The following is a 17,699-nucleotide window of genomic DNA, read 5'->3' as shown; positions in this document are numbered from 1 at the left end:
TCTTGTAAAATGAATTTCGGCTGCCTAAAACATTTAAATGGGAACACAGTGCTACACTAGTTAAGTATGCTAGGTGCTGTTTTGTCTGGAATAATTTATTGTCTAACTGTAGGCTTGTTCTTTTTCATTTTTTAAAGCACAAGCACAAACAATAACCAAGACAGACAGGAGGCATCAGGTGTTCATTGAGATGACCTACTTTGAATTTGTAGAATGTAAACAACACTTGGATACCAGCAGGCGGGAAAATGTCTGGACTGGATTCTGTGAATTGCCAGTAGCAGGATGCATGTTTCTCTCTTCCCTCACGGTCGTGTGTTCGTGGCTCGCGAGTGCTTGAACATTCCCATCCTTGTTTCCATGGAGACCACACGAGGTGTGGAGAATCCTGAAGCCATTCACGAGTTGTCATGTGTGCTGCCAGCCAATGCCACTTACCTTTATTAGTCCTTCACAGCCGGACACTTTGCAATGGCACACTTTTGTGACACAAATGAAAAAGAACAGGTGGTTATACCAGCTGTAGACCACATCCAGTTCTCTGATCTTTTTAAAACATAAAATCTCTGATATTACACTTTAGGTTAATTATGACATCAATATTCCTCATCTAACCTTCCCATTGTATTCTTACACAAAGGCATTGACCTGGTCTATTATCTATGGGTTATGTCCTCCTTTTCAGGACTGAGAGGCTCATTTGTTGATCTCTTAACTAGATTAGCACTGTGTCTGATTAACTGCCTGTAACCCCTGCTGCTACTGGTAAGTCAAGTGGGTTGGGCAGAGCTTTATGCACTTGCTCGCTGTAGCGTCTTCAGTCAGTGCATGCCCTTCCGATATGCTTTCGCTTTTTGCATCTGGTGCACTTGTGGCCAGTGTCAGACACGGTCAGGATTAACTGAAGATGCGAAGAGCTGAAAGGGTGAGTTCAAAAGCCCAGTCACGTGAACTTGAACATTTTTTTTCTATAGGAAAACCTGCTTACATTGCAGGCATTCTTATTCTTAGTGATTAATGCTAGGCTGGGGCTGTAGGTTTGCCAATTACAATACTCTGTTAACCTCTTTAACTGCTGGTTAGATGAGTCACTGTGGATCTAAGTAAGGGTGAGTTCAACTACAAATTTTTTTAGGTTATCAACTTGACACTAATGAGATTAAATGCTATTGCGATACCTGATTTACTTTGCCACGAATAAAACTGTATTGCCACAGCCATTCTCAATGAATGGATTACCATCAAATCTAGTTTTCATTTACGTTCCCTAGAGAATGATTCCCAATAATTCTGATCATCACCGACTTTTCATCTAGTGCTATTGTGAGATTGACTTTGTGGTTTTAGTGAAATATCTCACCAGTTGAAATTTGGTACAAAAATTCATGCCCCCTTCAGGATGAATTGTCCCGTGCCAATAGTCAAGTGCTTTAATAATAAAGACCCAACAGCCTTAGCTATACTTTTTGTGTTAACCAGATAAATCTCAATGAGGGCTGCAACCTCTTCCTCGAGGGGTGGCCTGACTAAGGCATCAGCAATATATGTTCACTCAATACAACACAATACAATTTGATACCTATTTACATAATACATTACTATACAGCACAATACCATGCAATACATTTTGCTGTGTTTAGTACTAAGCATCAAATGTTTGAACGCTAACACTAAAGACCATACAGTACATACAAACAGTATAGCAAGTAAACGTACCCTATAGCAGTACCATTACTTGCTAAACACCAGCATGGTAGTATTGCTATTAGCAGAGACTGCTTTTGTGAATCAAAAACACAAAGCAAATGTAGGTAAATAAAGCTTGACAGATATAATTCACCATCTTTCCTTAGAGGTGATTAGAATATAAAGTGGTTAGTCTGATTTTATTCCCAGTGTAATTTTATATTAACCAATACAGCATAGATTAATAAAGTACCCTGGCCTGGTGGGATTTCTGTTTTCACTTTAACCCTTCCCCTTTTTATTTTTGCCCCTGGCTGAGCTACCATGACAGGTTAAACTCTGAGGATGAGAAGGTGAGGTCACAATGTGAAGCCGTTGAGAAGTAAGTCGTAGTGGGGTTTTGATACAAAAACCTACATGGATGAACGGACAGGTTTTGTGCTGAAGTTGGGATGACAGCCATCTTCTGGGGACTAGTGACAATAGGCTGAGAGAATTGTGTGTATTTCTGTGTATGCCCTTTGCGACACTACTCCCCACAATATCTAGTCACTCACACAGTCTACTGGAGTGACATTCCGGAAAATTTCCACTGATGTGGGACTGGAGCCCCAGCTGTCAAGACAGAGCAGCACAGAAGGGTGGGGTGGGGTGAGTAACTGAGAAAGAAGCGTTGGATGTTGCTTATCAGACTTGGCACGATCTCCCAGCTTTGTGGCTTATGGGGGAGCGTATTGATAAGTTCTCTCGCCTTTTTCTTCCTCTGTCTCTGTACATTATTGCTTTCAGAGATCAGACTAATGATACCCGCTGTGTGATGTTGACAGTATAAGTCTTATCTCACAGAATGACATTGGTTTTGTTTTCTAAGCCACCTTGAGATAAATGATCCTTTTAAGCTCCACATTAAAAAAACTGCATTAGTGCATTTAAAACAGATTGGATTCTGGTATTGATGAACTGTAATTGGTAGTACCTGAATTTCAGAAAATATTCTTTGCTTGACCCTTCCAGAAAGTTTTTATTTATGTATTTAGGTTGTTTTTAAGTTTTTGTAACCTGTTACTCTCTTGTAACATTTTGATGACTTTTGACTTTTAAACATTTATTTATACTTATATAATTATACACGTATACATTTCACATCAGACGTTGTACTATATACTACAGTATGCCGTTTACTACGGTATATAGGATGCAAGTCTGGGGTAGTAGTTTTCAACTTTGTAATATCAATAATGGCAGGACTTGACATTTGCACCACCTCTATCTTGCCCTACCCTGTGCCACAGATTCAAACCATCCAGTGAGTATGCTTGCAAGGTGATCATTGCTAAGGAGTAAGGAAGATGAGGTGATCAGATGCTGGTGTTTGTATGTACAGTATGCTTGGTTAGCTGCTCTGCCCTCACTGTGCAAATACAATTAGCTGACTTGCATCCAATTTAAACTTTAGTATAGTCTACTCGTAATTTCCATGTACTCTTAGTTTCAGATGCCATATCAGACGGCATTTGACCTTTTGGCAACACCAATACGAGAAATGGAATGAGCTACGCGTAGTTTATCACAAACACAGGCTGTCTGGATGGCAAACACACACCCTTTTCTTTCCAGTGGCTGAAAATGAACCCTGCATGTGATCGAACATCTGATCTGTTACTGTTTCTAGGCCAGAGTTAACTACTGGAAAATTTGGACTTAATTACAGTTGGTGGACTTTATTAATCTCTGCATCCTATATGTAAATATCCTATCATAATATGAAATGTGTCCAAGAAACACAGCCCCTGGTGACACATCGCAGTGGGAAATAAAACATCCAATTCTGTCAGTGGGACTACTCCCAAAGTGTGTACTTTACCGGTTTTGCATCATTAGTAGAGCCATGTAATTATAAAAGTGACAGTTGTGTTCAATAGCTTATACAGCAGCAGGGCAATAAGCCTTTGGTACTCTGACACAATCTTTTGACGCACAGACGTTCTTGTATCTATAATAATTTTAATAGGTGTACAAATGATTACTGGGTACACTCTGTCGTCAGAAACGTATAAGTGTTGTATGAATCTGAATGCTCGGGTTGCAAATTAATCTCCCCTCTGTGGAGAAAAGTGTACAGTACATTATATAAATGTATTTATATGTTGTAATTTTGCGTGTACTCATAATAACACAGGCAGATCTTTACAGGTGGTTGCTTTGTGTGTATATGTATATATACATGTATATATGTGTATGTATATGTGTGTGTGATGACACATTGATATGGGGAGGTTGGACCGTGTAGAGTGAGCAAGGCTCCCCAGACACTGTGCTCCTTGGCACATCTCCATGATCCCATCATGACAGGGAAACTTGACACTGGGGAGGATATTTCACTGCCCAGCAGCTTAGGGAGAGTAACGCGGCTGAACAAACATACAGCTCCTGCAATTCCAGGAACAGAGTCTGCCGAAGTTACGTCTGCACAAACCCATAGGTTTTCATCCACTCCTTCGCGTCTTCTTGTTGAAGTATGCAAAACTACATATATGCACAGTATATATCCACTAATGCATTCACCCTCACCCCAGGACTGCACTAATAAAAACCCCCATTGCTGAGCAGACATTGAGATGATTGGCACAGAGAAAGCATTACACCAGCACATTCAGGCATATGGCATGTGGACCCACTGATGGGCACTCACATATGGTGCTGGTGGCTTCTGTTGCTTTGCATGGGAGGAAGGCATAGTACTTGTCTTTGATCAGACTCCAAATGCAAAAAACACAAAGAACAGTCTAAAAATTTGTTTGGCTTGCGTTATTTTGTCTCATTATTAAAAGAAAAACTTTTACAATACTTCTTGTGGTGTTGTTCAGTTTGTGTGGATCGTTAAATCATTGGATTTATAAAGAAGACAACATACTAGAGGTTTTAACAAAAAGTATTTGCAATGTTATTACATTATTGGACATTGTGCAAGTGCACACAACTTTTTGGTGGATTTTGGCTTTCAGTGTTTTTTTTTTTAATAGATTTATTCAAGTATGAAGGGAAAAGTGGATCATTAATAATTTTTCATTAGCTACTGTAGCAACAACAATAGAATTCATATTTTTTTTAACCATAGTAACTTTTGTCTTCTTGACGCTTTCTTGTGTGTAAATTTCCTTAAATGTCACCAGATACTCATTGGTGACTGCAGTATTGTGAGAAAACAGTCGCTATGCTGAGAAGTCACATCCTAGAGGTTTATATGCTACATTTACATGTAGGTATCAGTGATTGGCTGGAATGACAGGGTCAGGGACAGGGTCATCCATATTCAGCCATCAACAGGTTGTCTACTCACCTAACTTTTTCCCCCTTTATTGTTTCCCATCTTCGCCTCCTTATAGCCATTGACCATTAATTACATTCAGTATATTGTGCTAAAAGCACCACAGTTTTCCATTAAACCCACTCAGGCTGACTTGTAATGGTTTCCATCCGGAACTGGTGTTTTATTAATGCCCACATTGAACTTTGCATATTTGGACTGTAAATCAGGCACGATGTTGACTATGAAGAGATGTGTTTTATACAGTAGTACAGTACAGAGAGACTATTGGTCTACCAGAAATACACCAATAGGACTTTTTTCTTATACATATAATGGAATCATTTTTAAATTATTGCCCTGCAGAGTTTAGAAGCTGCCAGCACCAAGATGACAAGTTCTGCTTCTTGCTTTTTTTCCACAGCATTTTACCTGCTATTTAGCTTTATTTTGCTTTGGTGACATTACTTATTGCTATGCAATATATGCTGATATAAAGTCAACTGTGAATAGGAAGACACTTGGTGTGATTGTGCAAGGCCAGGCATTAATGTTGCCAGCAGACCGTGAAATAGTTTATTCTTCCGCTGCCATTTCTGTCATGCACAGAAAAAAGTTCACCTCCCCTGCTGCACAGCCGTCACAGTCAGACCACCACTTGTTTCAGCCAAAAAAATTAACTCCCCGTGGATTTCAGGAAATTCTTAATCAACAGGCAACTGTGTTTATTCTTGTTATTGGGATATTGCACTAAAGTCAATTCAATAGACTCAACATACTGTCAGAACAATTTGTCAGAAAAACCTATTTGATTATTCATTATGTTTTCTTGCTTCTCTTCATATTGACTTTGGTTTGTTCTACAGCAGATGATGCAACAGAAGGGTGAGCCGTTCTGTTTTTTTTTTTTCAGATTGTTTTCAGGTTCCTCAACCCCTTTTTGGGTTTTTCAAAATGAAATACATTTTAGGAAAACCTGATCTCCAGTCATCTTAAAATGCTTGAAAATCTGGTTAATGTTTGATAACTGTTGCTCTATAGAGTCATGTGAAACCTGAAGACCTTGCTCATGGGCTTTGAATGCACACTGCTTCCCGTGATTTAAAAAAAAACAACAGAAAGCTAGCAATTTTTTGCTTTTTTTCTATGTGTGAATTCCATTTCCCTCGATGAGGACGTGGAGAGAAGGTGGAGGTGAATTGCATGGAACATACAGCAGTGGACAGCAGAAATGCTCTACAGTTAACCGAGCATGAATCCTAATCATTTTAAAACTATGATGGAGAGTGAAATTAGGACTTGTTTCTTCAATCATTTGCATTGTAACCACATTCATTCATTTACTGGCTTCTACATGACCCACATAATTATTTGATAAGTGTAAAATTCCCGGTTATCCTTATGTTTGCATGTGGACAAATCTTCTGTAAATTCTACCCAATTTCCTCACCAAATCATAAAGAATACCCTCCTATAGATAGCCAACCCTTAAAGACCCCACTAAAGCCAAACACTCTGTCTGGCTTTGTGTGTATTTGTGTGTTGGTCTCTATCCCCTCCACTATAAATGTCTGTCTGCCCCACAGTGGGGAAACCTTGGAAGGACATTTTGGTCTGATTTGAAGGGACTGCTTGGTCGTGACACACATTTAGGTAGGTTATGGAAGCTAAATGGGTTAAAGCACACATCAGGGTACAGTTTGCTTATCCGGAGGGGAGAAATTAGAATAATTTAGGTGATGGAGTAGACGGAGAAAGGGGATACAAAAAATAGAGGGTGCAAGGGATGGTGTGGTTGTGTGGTCTATGTGTCAATAAGACTCACTTTGTGTGTTTAGTCGAGCAAGAGTGGGAAATAATAAAGTGGGTAAAAAAAAACACTCACTGTAAAAACCTATAATATTCTGCCTTCAGCTGTAAATATAATGTCTAAGCTGCAAACACCCTCGGACAGTTCACACGCTGCCTGATTCTGCAAGTTTGGCAGAGCTACAGGGAAAACAAGTATAATTTGACACTTAATGATTAATTTGTTCTGATTTATGTTTTCTTTCTTAAATGTCCTGAATGGTATTGCAATGCTTCTTTCTTGTACGCTCTTCAGACACATTTTTCTGTTTGTATCCTGTTATTTATTTCATACGTAGTTTCCTACATTTACACCGAACAACCTACTTTACTCATACAGTGATTCCTTGTGTGGCTGGATCTACTATTTCCTGTCAGTTTAACCCCATTGTCATTTCACCTTGCGTCTTTCGTTTCTTCATCATTAAGGTGTTTCCAGTTCATTCAAAATAGACAAAAATGTCTCCACATCTCCCATCTGCAGAAAGAGAAAACAAGTCATTTAGATTGTGTAGTGGCTGTATCACACAGACGCATCTTGCCCTGCTGTAGCATATTTCAAGAGTTCCAGGGAAACATATTCTCATTGTTGACATTTGCAGTTAAAAAAAGTTTTTAGATCAAATTGTCAAATTACAGCTGTTATTGTTTCTGAAGACAATGTCAATGATTTTACTTTAATGTAACTTAGTGTTCATGTGTTGTACTAAGCTTTCATTTTGGACTGTTAATGTTGTTGAACACTAGAGGGCAGCAGAGTACAAAGAATGAACAGAGCTTGGCCAGACCATTGCACATCCATTGTTTATCTGCTTTTTCCTTTTCCATTTTTTCACCACCTCGAAACTGATTTTAAACATGATAGGTCATGTACTGCAGTTTGTTACTGTCACAGAAACTTGTACAAAACATATTCAGAACAATAAAGGGACAGCTATACTTAGATGAAACCTTGTCACAATTCTCAGTACCATTCAGAAACCGTTTCTGCCAAACTACTGTTTCTGTCAAACTACTTGATTATTGATATCCCTGAAATTCCCTAACAGATGATCAGACATAGCTGTCACACTCTTACTCTGTAACCTCCTAGTGAACCTCCAAATGCTGTATTTGCACACACTGTTGTAGCTGCAGAGTTCAGAAAGGCCAGTGAGATTGATGCTGTGATTGATCATGTTTCACCCTGGGAGTTGCAGCAGTGATATATACAGACTCCGGCAACTCAAAACAGAGAAAAGACTGACCAAAACAACAGGTTCTCAGGGGGATTTTAGCACATGTGAGCATTTAGATTGACTTATGAACTTTATTCTTGCATGGTATTTTACTTTAGGTGTCTCATGTCATTGTCTCAACTTCCAAACTTTAAAGCAGTGTTCATAACATTAAGAGTGCTTTCACTTCTATGTATTTCTGTTACTTTCAATATTGTGGTGATTAATGTCACATTTCTGGGATAGTAGATGCAATCATCTAATAATTAAAAATATGTTACCAATTAATCCATCACAATCATTCTACCATAGGTTGTTTTTTGCATAGGGCCAGAACAAAGTTGGAAAACATCCAATAATTTTCCACTTCTAGAGTTCACCGGCCACCAGCCAACTCTTTCCCTGCAAGAATGCTGGTGTTTGAAATATAGGACAGCTTGGCAGTGTCTTCTACTACGAGTGTAGACTACAGTCTTCGCTTGGCTGTAAAGGGAGTTTAATCAATGGAAGTTTTAAAAGGCATTTGCAATGGCGGCTACTAAATTTAAATATTTGCAAATATTTTACTGCTTCTTCTCAACATTTATGACCAGATGACAAAAAATGTTTCTAGATTAAAAATTTCTACTTGTTCGATCATGGTTCCCTTTTGCAAATTGGTTTTTCGTTCCTTTTTTAGATAGGAGTTTGTTAAGCATATGCACACATGCCCCCTCTTCTGTGTGCATCCATATTTGCTCCCATATACCAACCCCCCTGCTCCCTGCCTTCCCAATCCCTCTTCGTACCTCTCCACACTCTCTATCCATCCATCCTGTCCTTCTCAAAGCCACTCTATTGGCCCTCGCCTAGCAACCGCATGATAATTTGGCATAATTTGACACCCCTGATGCATGATGGGGGCCGTAAATCAGCTTCATCCCCCCTTATGCTGGTGGCTTGTGTTTGGGGTTCAAAAGAAAGAAAAATAAAACACAGAGCATGAATAGATTTAAAGGACAGAAAAGGGAATTTCACACTCATATCATTACAGTGCTGGTGTCCACCAACTAAACCTGTCGTCTGTCCCTTGGGGGTGGGGGGGTTCATCTTTCTTTAACAGCAGTACCCTATTATCTGCTTTTTCGAGATCATCTTTTCTCCATATGGCTGCCATTTACTCCATGTGTACAGTTAGAGCCATGAACAAATAAAGTAGATTTGTCAAAGGCAGACGGGCAATGAGGCAGCCTCTTGCTATCGACAGGATTCACAAACGTTATTGCTATAGGCGAGAAACACAAAGATGGCTACTGCATGCTCCGTCTGTCTTCACGCTGCCATGCCTGATGTGGGCACGACCGATCTTAAAGGACGTCCTAAATAAGACGTCTGGTTCTTTTTTCCACCTGTCGGCTGTATTTCTTTATTCTCTTACTCAGTCACAGGAAATCCAATGGGATCTTTTGTTGTCTCCCTGACTCTGTATGTGTGTATATCTTTTTATCCTGTCTCTCCCTCCTCCTTCTCCTCCTCCTCCTCCTCTGTCTCTCTATTTTTAACAAAGACCCAAGTGATTAGATGAAACAATAGCTCCCCTGGTCCTGTTTGACCTCTTCATGCTGATGTCAATGAACCCATATGGCGGGATGACCACACAGAGTTTAGAGAAACACAGGACTGGTAATTCAGAAAATCAGGAAACAGACAGTCATATTGGTCAACAATGGATTCCTTATATAATTTCTTCCTCGTTCATTTATATTTCTGTGATTGGGTTTTAGCTTAGTCTGCTATTTATTGAGGTATTGATTTATTCATATTCAAGTATGAGCATGTGAATATGTTAAGCACATTGTCAAAGTTGATACAAATAAATTGAGAATACTGAATCGTTATGGCTATAGTTCCTCTTCTCTGTGTGTGTGATATGTGTGTCTTTACCTGAGTCCTTTCAAATACTTGCTATCGCTGTTGTTGCTCCCTGCCACCATTTCCTTTTAACACACATTTTTTCTTTACACACAAACATATGCACACACATAGACACACACACAATCCGTATGCATCTGCATTGTGGAGCACCAGGTGAGGTGCAGATCTAGGTGCAAGACATGAGAGAAAAAGTAAGAGAGGACGAGAAGCGTATAAGAGACTAAAACAGAGCGTGGTTGCCAGGGTAACGATTCCCCTTGCACCCTCCCTCCACCTCCATTCTCTTTTTTGCTCTCTCTCTCCTGCTCTGTCCCTCTCTCTTTCTCTCTCCCCCCCTCCACTTCTGTGCTGGTGGTGCTAGTGTCTCTTTTCTCTCCATCCGGTTTGTCCTCACCTTTCCTGGATGCCCTCCTCTTACACTGCCAGCGAATGACACGTGAGGAGGAAGAGGAGATGAGGAGAACCTGCTGCCTCTTCTCTCCCATCACTTAAAAAAAAGAGAAAGAGAGCAGACCAGACAAGAGCAACAACCAAAAGAAAGGACACACAGGATATACATACATACATAAAAGAAATCCTACTCTTCTCCATTCTCCTTTTCAAGGAGGGCATTTTTCTTCCCTTTCCCCCCCTTTCCTTTTCTACCCCGATTTTTCCTTCTGAGATCCTCATCTTGTCAGTTACAGCCCTTGAACTTCTCTGGGATTTCAGGTGAGGCATGCGTGTGTAGTGTGTGGTGCTTCATTTTTTTATTACCTATCATGGCTCACGCGGCCTCTCAATTGAAGAAGAATCGGGGGGAAGTGGATGTGAATGCAATAATAGAGGACGAGAAGGAGAAGCGGAGGAAGAGCAGGAGAACAACATCCCGGGAACAAAAGAGAAAGGTAACAGACACGGGCTGGCTGGTGGCTTCATCTTCTCTGCTAGCATCGTGGACCCGGACTCTTTTTATGCATGCATCTCTACAGCTGAGTTTGACTACCCAGCTCAGCTGCACTTGGAGGTTGCTTTGATCCATGTTCACACATATACATATTTGAATTTGACCATAAATCAAGACACACGGAGCGACTTTGACAAGATGATCTCTAACCTGGTGTGTGTGTGTGTTTGTGTGCGATGATCATTTTTCTCTACATGGTTGTTGTTATTGTTTCTAAGTATAGACAAGTATAGCTTGTATACTTGTGTGCCTTTATTCACATGAAAGTTCAAAGAAAAAATACCTTCACCTTTTTGTTTGTGACGCCTGTCTCTAAATTAGGTAGACACACTATTAAAATGGCAACGCATCTTTTAAATGGAACAAAGCGGCAATAGGGCAAGAAAAAAAAGTACTTTTCACTGGAATGTGGTTTTAGAAATGTGTGTGAGTGCTTTTAAGTGGGTTCCTGCTTGTGTGTGTCTGTTTGTGTGTGCTTGGATACACAGACAGCCATATATAATGCATACACAACTGATTTATTGATGACAAAGCTTTTCAAATGATGGACGAGGACCTAAAACGCACGTGGGTCTTTTCTTTTGACATGCCAGTGGGAAGAACTCATCCATAAAAAGGAACAAGAATAAGATTATGCTCAGCTACTGCTGATAGAGTTTCCATTTAACAGCAGACCTTCCTTACAGTCCGGTATATTCAATTTTTTACAGAGAGCATTCAGTGCATTCTGTATATTGAGTGTGGTAAGATTTGACCATGAGAGATCTATCAATAATGCTGTCATTTACTGTACTTTGTGCCCATGGGCGCCTGGTTTAGAATTATGCTGTTGGCAATGTTATTTGACCTTAGCATAAACAAGAGAGCAAGATAGGGTGGTTTAATATTAGCTACACCAAACAAAATCCTCTAGTGTCTGCTGTGTTATTTATCTTAAAACATACCCTTTTCCTGTGTTTGTATGTGTGAAACGTGTCTGAGATGTATGGGAGGTTCTATAGTCTTTAGGAAGCTTCATGGTTCATAGAAACAAACAGGAGACAGAGATGGTGTGGATAGGAGAGACGAGGGTTGTATTGATCAGATTGTGCACGTTAATAATAAGCTTTCTCCTTCCATCTTAGCCTGTCCTGCATCCTTTTCTCTCTCCTCACAACTACAGTATCTACAGTGTTCTTCTGTCCCTCATTCTTGACTCTCTCTTTCTGTCTTTTTCTGCGTTTTATTTATTTATTTATTTATTTTTTGTGTGTGTGTCTTTTGTCCGCTCACTTTTGTCCGGATTTCTTTAAGCTGCTGTCTGGCTCATGCTGCTACCTTTGAAAGATATGCCGTAACACAAAAGTGAAACAATAAAATTAATTTATAGGCTGTTGTTTATTTGAGGAAGTCTGAGCTTTAGACTGTTGCTGTCACTCTCCCCCTATACAAGTGCACAGTAGTTGTATCTCTCAGCACACTCTCTTGTCTTCGCTCCTGTGGTTTGTTTCTTGGCTACCCTTGCTTGCTTGCTGTTTACTCCTGTTGGTGGCCTTCCAACTCTCACTGTGCCTTTACAATATATGGGAGGACTGACTGAGAAGTGTCAGAGCCATAGACACATAAAAATGATAAAAGGAGGTTCCGGTCACAGGCTAAGAGTAGGAAAGACAAGGACAAATACTACAGTGAGAATGGGAATAATTGTGCCAGCTTGCACATGCAGAAATGTGCTTGCTCTTAATAAGACATTTTTCTCCATACATTTCTGTTTGGACTATAGCCCACACCCAAAATTATAACAAAAAAGTCTCAGTTGCATTGTCATTTTTCCTCTAATTCTCTTGTTACTACTGTAGTAAACATATTGTCATGGTACAAATTGTGTAACAAACTGTTTTGAGCTGCACCTTTCACAGCTCTATGGACACTATATTCACATGGTAGCCGCACTTGTAAGTGCCGAGTAGCCTGTGTAACTTGTGCATTAGTTACCAGGCAGCTGGAGTATATGTCTGAGAGAGATACATAATATAATGTATGATTATTGATCAACTTCCAACTACAGGTCTTGACGAAATAATAACCGCTAACATACAGGATATAGTTCCTGACTTACTCTGCATACTGTACTATGCAGTTTTAAATGAATGGAACTGAAAATATAATGTTTGAATGTTGTTTATTTGTAGTTAATTTATTAAAAGAAATTGTGAAGTTGAAATTGCGAAGTTGTTTTTTGTAAGTCTCAGCAGAGTGAAGATTTTGTATAAGGTCACTATGACATACAGTAGTGTTAATCTTGTGGTTGTTTTAAATGCGTGATATTACAATTTATCATGGTATGCAGTACAATGAGCAGGTTGTCCACAATAGCTACAACTACTCTTAGTTGTAAGTAAATAAAGTAATAAACCTGGTGATTAGTTTCGCTCTTCACTGTCAGCTGTTGAGTGGCACAACTGAAAGTAGTATACATGTCATGGACATCGGTTAGTTTTATAGTGTGACTTTTTGCTGGATGGCACCATACGGAAAATACATTTATATAAAATAAATAAACTTAATATACAACCATTAAGTGCAGTGATGTAGTATGACTACAGTGCATTATATAGTAAACAGGCAGAGATCTGGGATGCTTGTGAGGGATGCCAGTTAAGTATTCGCCTAATGGAGCCTATGCTGCCAGGGGAGGGATTCCTGCTATAGATGCCTGACAACTGAGTGTGTGTCTCTGTGTGTGTTTGTGTATAGTAAGTATCTTCAGTAAAGCAGCAGAGGGACATGAAGTTCTTTCCTTTAACATCCTGGCTATAAAGAGGTGTTAACCTCATCTACAGTATCTGGATTTTGCTTTAATGTATTTGTCAGAATTAATGTTACTGTGTCATGTCATATGTGTCAGTGTGTGTGTTTGTGTGTATGTGTGTGTGTGTGTGTGTGTGTGTGCGTGCGTGTGTGTGTTTGTGTGTGTCTGTGTGTATGTGAAAAGAAAACACTCAGTGGCCTAAGTATAAATCTGAATGGGAAACCCCTCTTACACTGTAAATTCTTAGAGCTGCTTTACTTCTTATGACATTATAGAGCCAAATGGATTCCCATAGACAGAGAGAGAGAGAGAGAAAGCATATCGTAGGTTTACTACTGCTGTGTCCCAGTTTTGCACACACTTTGTGCTGGTACAGTACCTATTGTTTCTTTAATAGGGCTTATATGGGACATGTGGTAACTTATTTCCACAGGGTTCTTTTACAATATAATTTCTGTAAATTTCATTCTCAGAGAAACCCTGTTTCGAGTTTGACAGTTATGTACACTCCATGTTGGGAAAGTCTGACATTTTGCCATCTTACTAACTGAAACCTTTAAATTAACGTTTGTAAGATCTGATCCACTTAATTAAAAATTCCAAAGATCACTGGCACGTCCTGCTCACTGGCAGGTAATGTCATCATCATTCGTCACCATCATGGCTGTTCATTAGGAATATCTGAATCCAGATCACGGTGGCAAATCTACAGCAAGACCTTGGAATGACTGCTGGAAGGCGAATAGCAGTGTTGAAATTGGATTTCAGCCCTGCGCTGCCTTCACAGCAAGCCTGTGGCAATAGTAGCAAGGCACAAGCTTGCATGGACCTAAGAGGAAAAACAAACTGTGGGGAAAGGTGTCATCAGGCTTTAGGCAGGGATAACGGCAAGAGATTCCTTCGACTTTTCTTTATTTCTTTTCCTTCAGTCGGATTTCATTTTCTCATTTTTCTCCACAAAGCTGGCATGTGTATTGCATCCCGACTCCTTTGTCCACGTACTCCTTCACCTACTCCCCTCCCCACCAGCCAATAAAAAATTGAGGTTAATGAATTCGGTGCTCATGCATGCCTCAGCTAATTGCATTGGCAGTTGGAGCCCCTCCCACTATTACAAAATGTTTCCACCAACAAGACGGCCAGTGAACAGCTTGCCAAGCTTCTGTTCGCAGAAATAATGACAATCGACGTAGCACTTTTATGTTCCATTTACATTCATTCAGGGTGAATAGAGTGAATCTGATTTAGTCCACTAGATAAATCAACTGCTTTTGTCAAGTTTGTCCAGTAACACCTTTTGGGTTTGGGTGTATTAGTCTTAAAGGGGCTGTACTGACCCTCATCAGTCAGAATAGTTTTATCAGTTACTGACCACTCATCAAAGTATACTGAAAGCCAAACTGCACAAATCATCTTGTTAGTACACACACACACAGTGAGAGGGACAGACAGAGACCCAAACTGACAGTGCCCAACTCCTCAAGACATTAGGACATTATGTAAACAAAGTTTGGGAACAGGGCAGCATGAGAAAGATCAGAAAATAAAATTTGAAATGAAGGAACGATGATAGATAAGGGGAGATAGAGCTTGGAAACAAAAGCCAAACAGTAATTACAATAATGAGAAACAACATAAATAGATAAACATTTTGGAAGTAGTTCCACAGCTGGCAAGACTAGGGTGGCTGGCAAGGTCCAGAAGGTCCTCTCAAATCTTCCTGTCACTTGTGTATCATGAAGGTGCTATATAAATAAACTGCTTACTTGTTCACAGTTAATGTAACTACCTGGACATTATTTCCTTCCGCTGCTGCTTCGCTTTAAACTAATAATATTTTGCAAATGTTTTAAATAAATAAATACACCAAGCAAAGTCATTTTGTTTTTTCAAACAACCCATAATCCAAAAAATGTGTTTTGTTCATTTAAAAAAGATCATTTTCTTTTGCAAATAATAATTTTTACTCTTCAAACATAATATAGATGATTAGATATTTTAAAATGTAATCCACTAAAAATAATTAGACCAAAACCATAATGCACATTATGCGGCTGGATTCCATTCATAAACATTGTAATAACTTATTCAGATCATTTTAATCCTCATTCTTGTTTCACGTGGCCAGAAAATGTGCAGAGTCCTCACTCTAGTGTATGCTGATATTGTTCTACATTTGCTTCAATCTCTAAGGGGAAATGAGAACATGTAACAAGGATTGTTCTAATTATTGATCCACCACTTCAAGGGTCCTCACTGAGAGCTACTAGGAAATGGTGTGTGTTTGTGTTGGTGAGGTGATGGAATTCTTAGAGACCCTTTGTAACTGGAAAGCAGTGCTTGTGGGGTCTAGTTTATCCCACTGTAGAAAAAAAAACATGATGTCTATTGCTCGTGGTTCCTAAAATGGAACATTATTTTTTGCTTTTTTGTACATCAGGTGATTTGGCTTGTATTTAACACAAGTCACATGGGCGCAGAAAAAAAGTGTTTCCGTGCGTGCACTTTGAAGTAACAGCGAAAGAACAGTGGTGAGAAAGAGGCACAGAGGTTTCACGAGAGTAAGATAGATCGAGAGAGATTGAGATATGTTGTAGAAATTGAGAAAATAAGAGCGGCAGCGAGCGACAGAGACGAGTGAGTATGGTTGTCTCCCTAAAAGGTCATTTGAAGGTGACATGCGTCTTTCTTGCCACCCTTTAAATCAATGTGCACCCTCCCTCCTCTTTATCTTACCGATATGGTGCTTTAGGCAGAATGATTTGATATTTGTTTCGGATTTCACATTATAACATGCAAGGAATTCTGATTTCATGTATTTTCAAAAATTCTTGCCATTCTTTTGAGAAGTAAGAATGGTTGTAGTACATCTTAGCCACTTGTATGTATGTTAGTGAGGCATTTCTTTTGTTTTATTTACATTATTTATTTACTAGTATCTAAAATTCAGAAAAAAAAGCAGATGTTGGAAAGAATTGATTCAGTACCAAGAGTTTAAACACAGTAAGTGCAGGTCACCATGAGATTATTCACAGATACTCTAATGCTGCTTAATGACATGATTGCAGTGCTACATTGAATATACAGTATGGGCATCAGGAAGAGAGAGAAAAGAGACACAAATCTCATTCCATGTAAAAAAAATGTAATAAGATAAAAAGACAGACAATATAGATATACATACACAGTTTTAAACAATGATTAGCTCTGCACTGCTACTACAATTGTGCTTTAAAAGCAAAATGCAACGTACAGTTTATTATTTTTTCTTTCCGTGTGTGTGTCTGTCTGTGTGTGTGTGAGTGATGCCCCCTGTACTCTTTCAACATCACACTCATTAATCCCTTATGTGCATCAATGCCAGACCTCTTCCATCAGGCTCTTAAACGTGCCAAATGGAGTGTCATGTGTGCATGTGTGTGTGTGCACATTTATGCATATGGCAGGTGCTCTGCCTATAATCACACACAAAGCTGATCCTATTGAAACTGTGCTGTCTGGCTTTCTCTCTTTTTCTCTCTCTCTCTCTCTCTCTCTTACACACACACATAATACATACACACATTACTCTGTTCACCATTGGGACTCACGTCTGCATGGCTTGATAATGACTTTCCTTTGCTCACCACCACCACCACCACACAGTCTTTCAGTTCTCCACTTAACCACCTGCCACTCCACCATCACATGCAGCGATAACCAGATTCATGCAGTCATCAATTTTGTCGACAGGCTTGATTTAGAGACTTCACCATCACTGCACAGCTCCAAAACCAAAAGAGACTACAGTGAAAGTGCCCAAATTTGTTCAACAGTCCCATTAATAATTGCTTAATATCGTGTCTTAGATTATACATTTATGATTTATGTGAATAGCCATTCTACCACTCACTATTCTCACAATTCCCCACCCAGCAGAGCCCCTGTCCCTGGGCAATGACAGAATTGTGTGGTCCTGGTCATGCAGGTTGGAGCTTGGAGCTGAGGAAA

The 17,699-nt window shown here is 39.5% G+C and overlaps 1 protein-coding gene across 39 annotated transcripts in view; it reads left to right on the top strand.

The window, feature by feature from the left end:
- LOC137133411 (ankyrin-3-like) overlaps positions 1–17,699 on the top strand; it is a 114,077-nt gene that overhangs the window by 16,995 nt on the left and 79,383 nt on the right. For 12 of the 39 annotated variants that reach the window (XM_067517261.1, XM_067517280.1, XM_067517032.1 and 9 more), the window contains exon 1: positions 10,443–10,859. The exons of 1 other annotated variant lie outside the window; for it this stretch is intronic. In XM_067517261.1, coding sequence (XP_067373362.1) covers positions 10,734–10,859 — 126 coding nt within the window. In that variant the 5' untranslated portion in view covers positions 10,443–10,733. Of the gene's footprint in view, positions 1–10,429; positions 10,860–17,699 lie in introns of those variants that run through there. 26 more of the 39 variants (XM_067517020.1, XM_067517229.1, XM_067517167.1 and 23 more) reach the window with 13 other exon arrangements.

The sequence above is a fragment of the Channa argus genome, chromosome 1, assembly GCF_033026475.1.
Source record: "Channa argus isolate prfri chromosome 1, Channa argus male v1.0, whole genome shotgun sequence".
NCBI classification, from domain to species: domain Eukaryota; kingdom Metazoa; phylum Chordata; class Actinopteri; order Anabantiformes; family Channidae; genus Channa; species Channa argus.
This window is presented reverse-complemented; position numbering and strand designations above follow the sequence as displayed.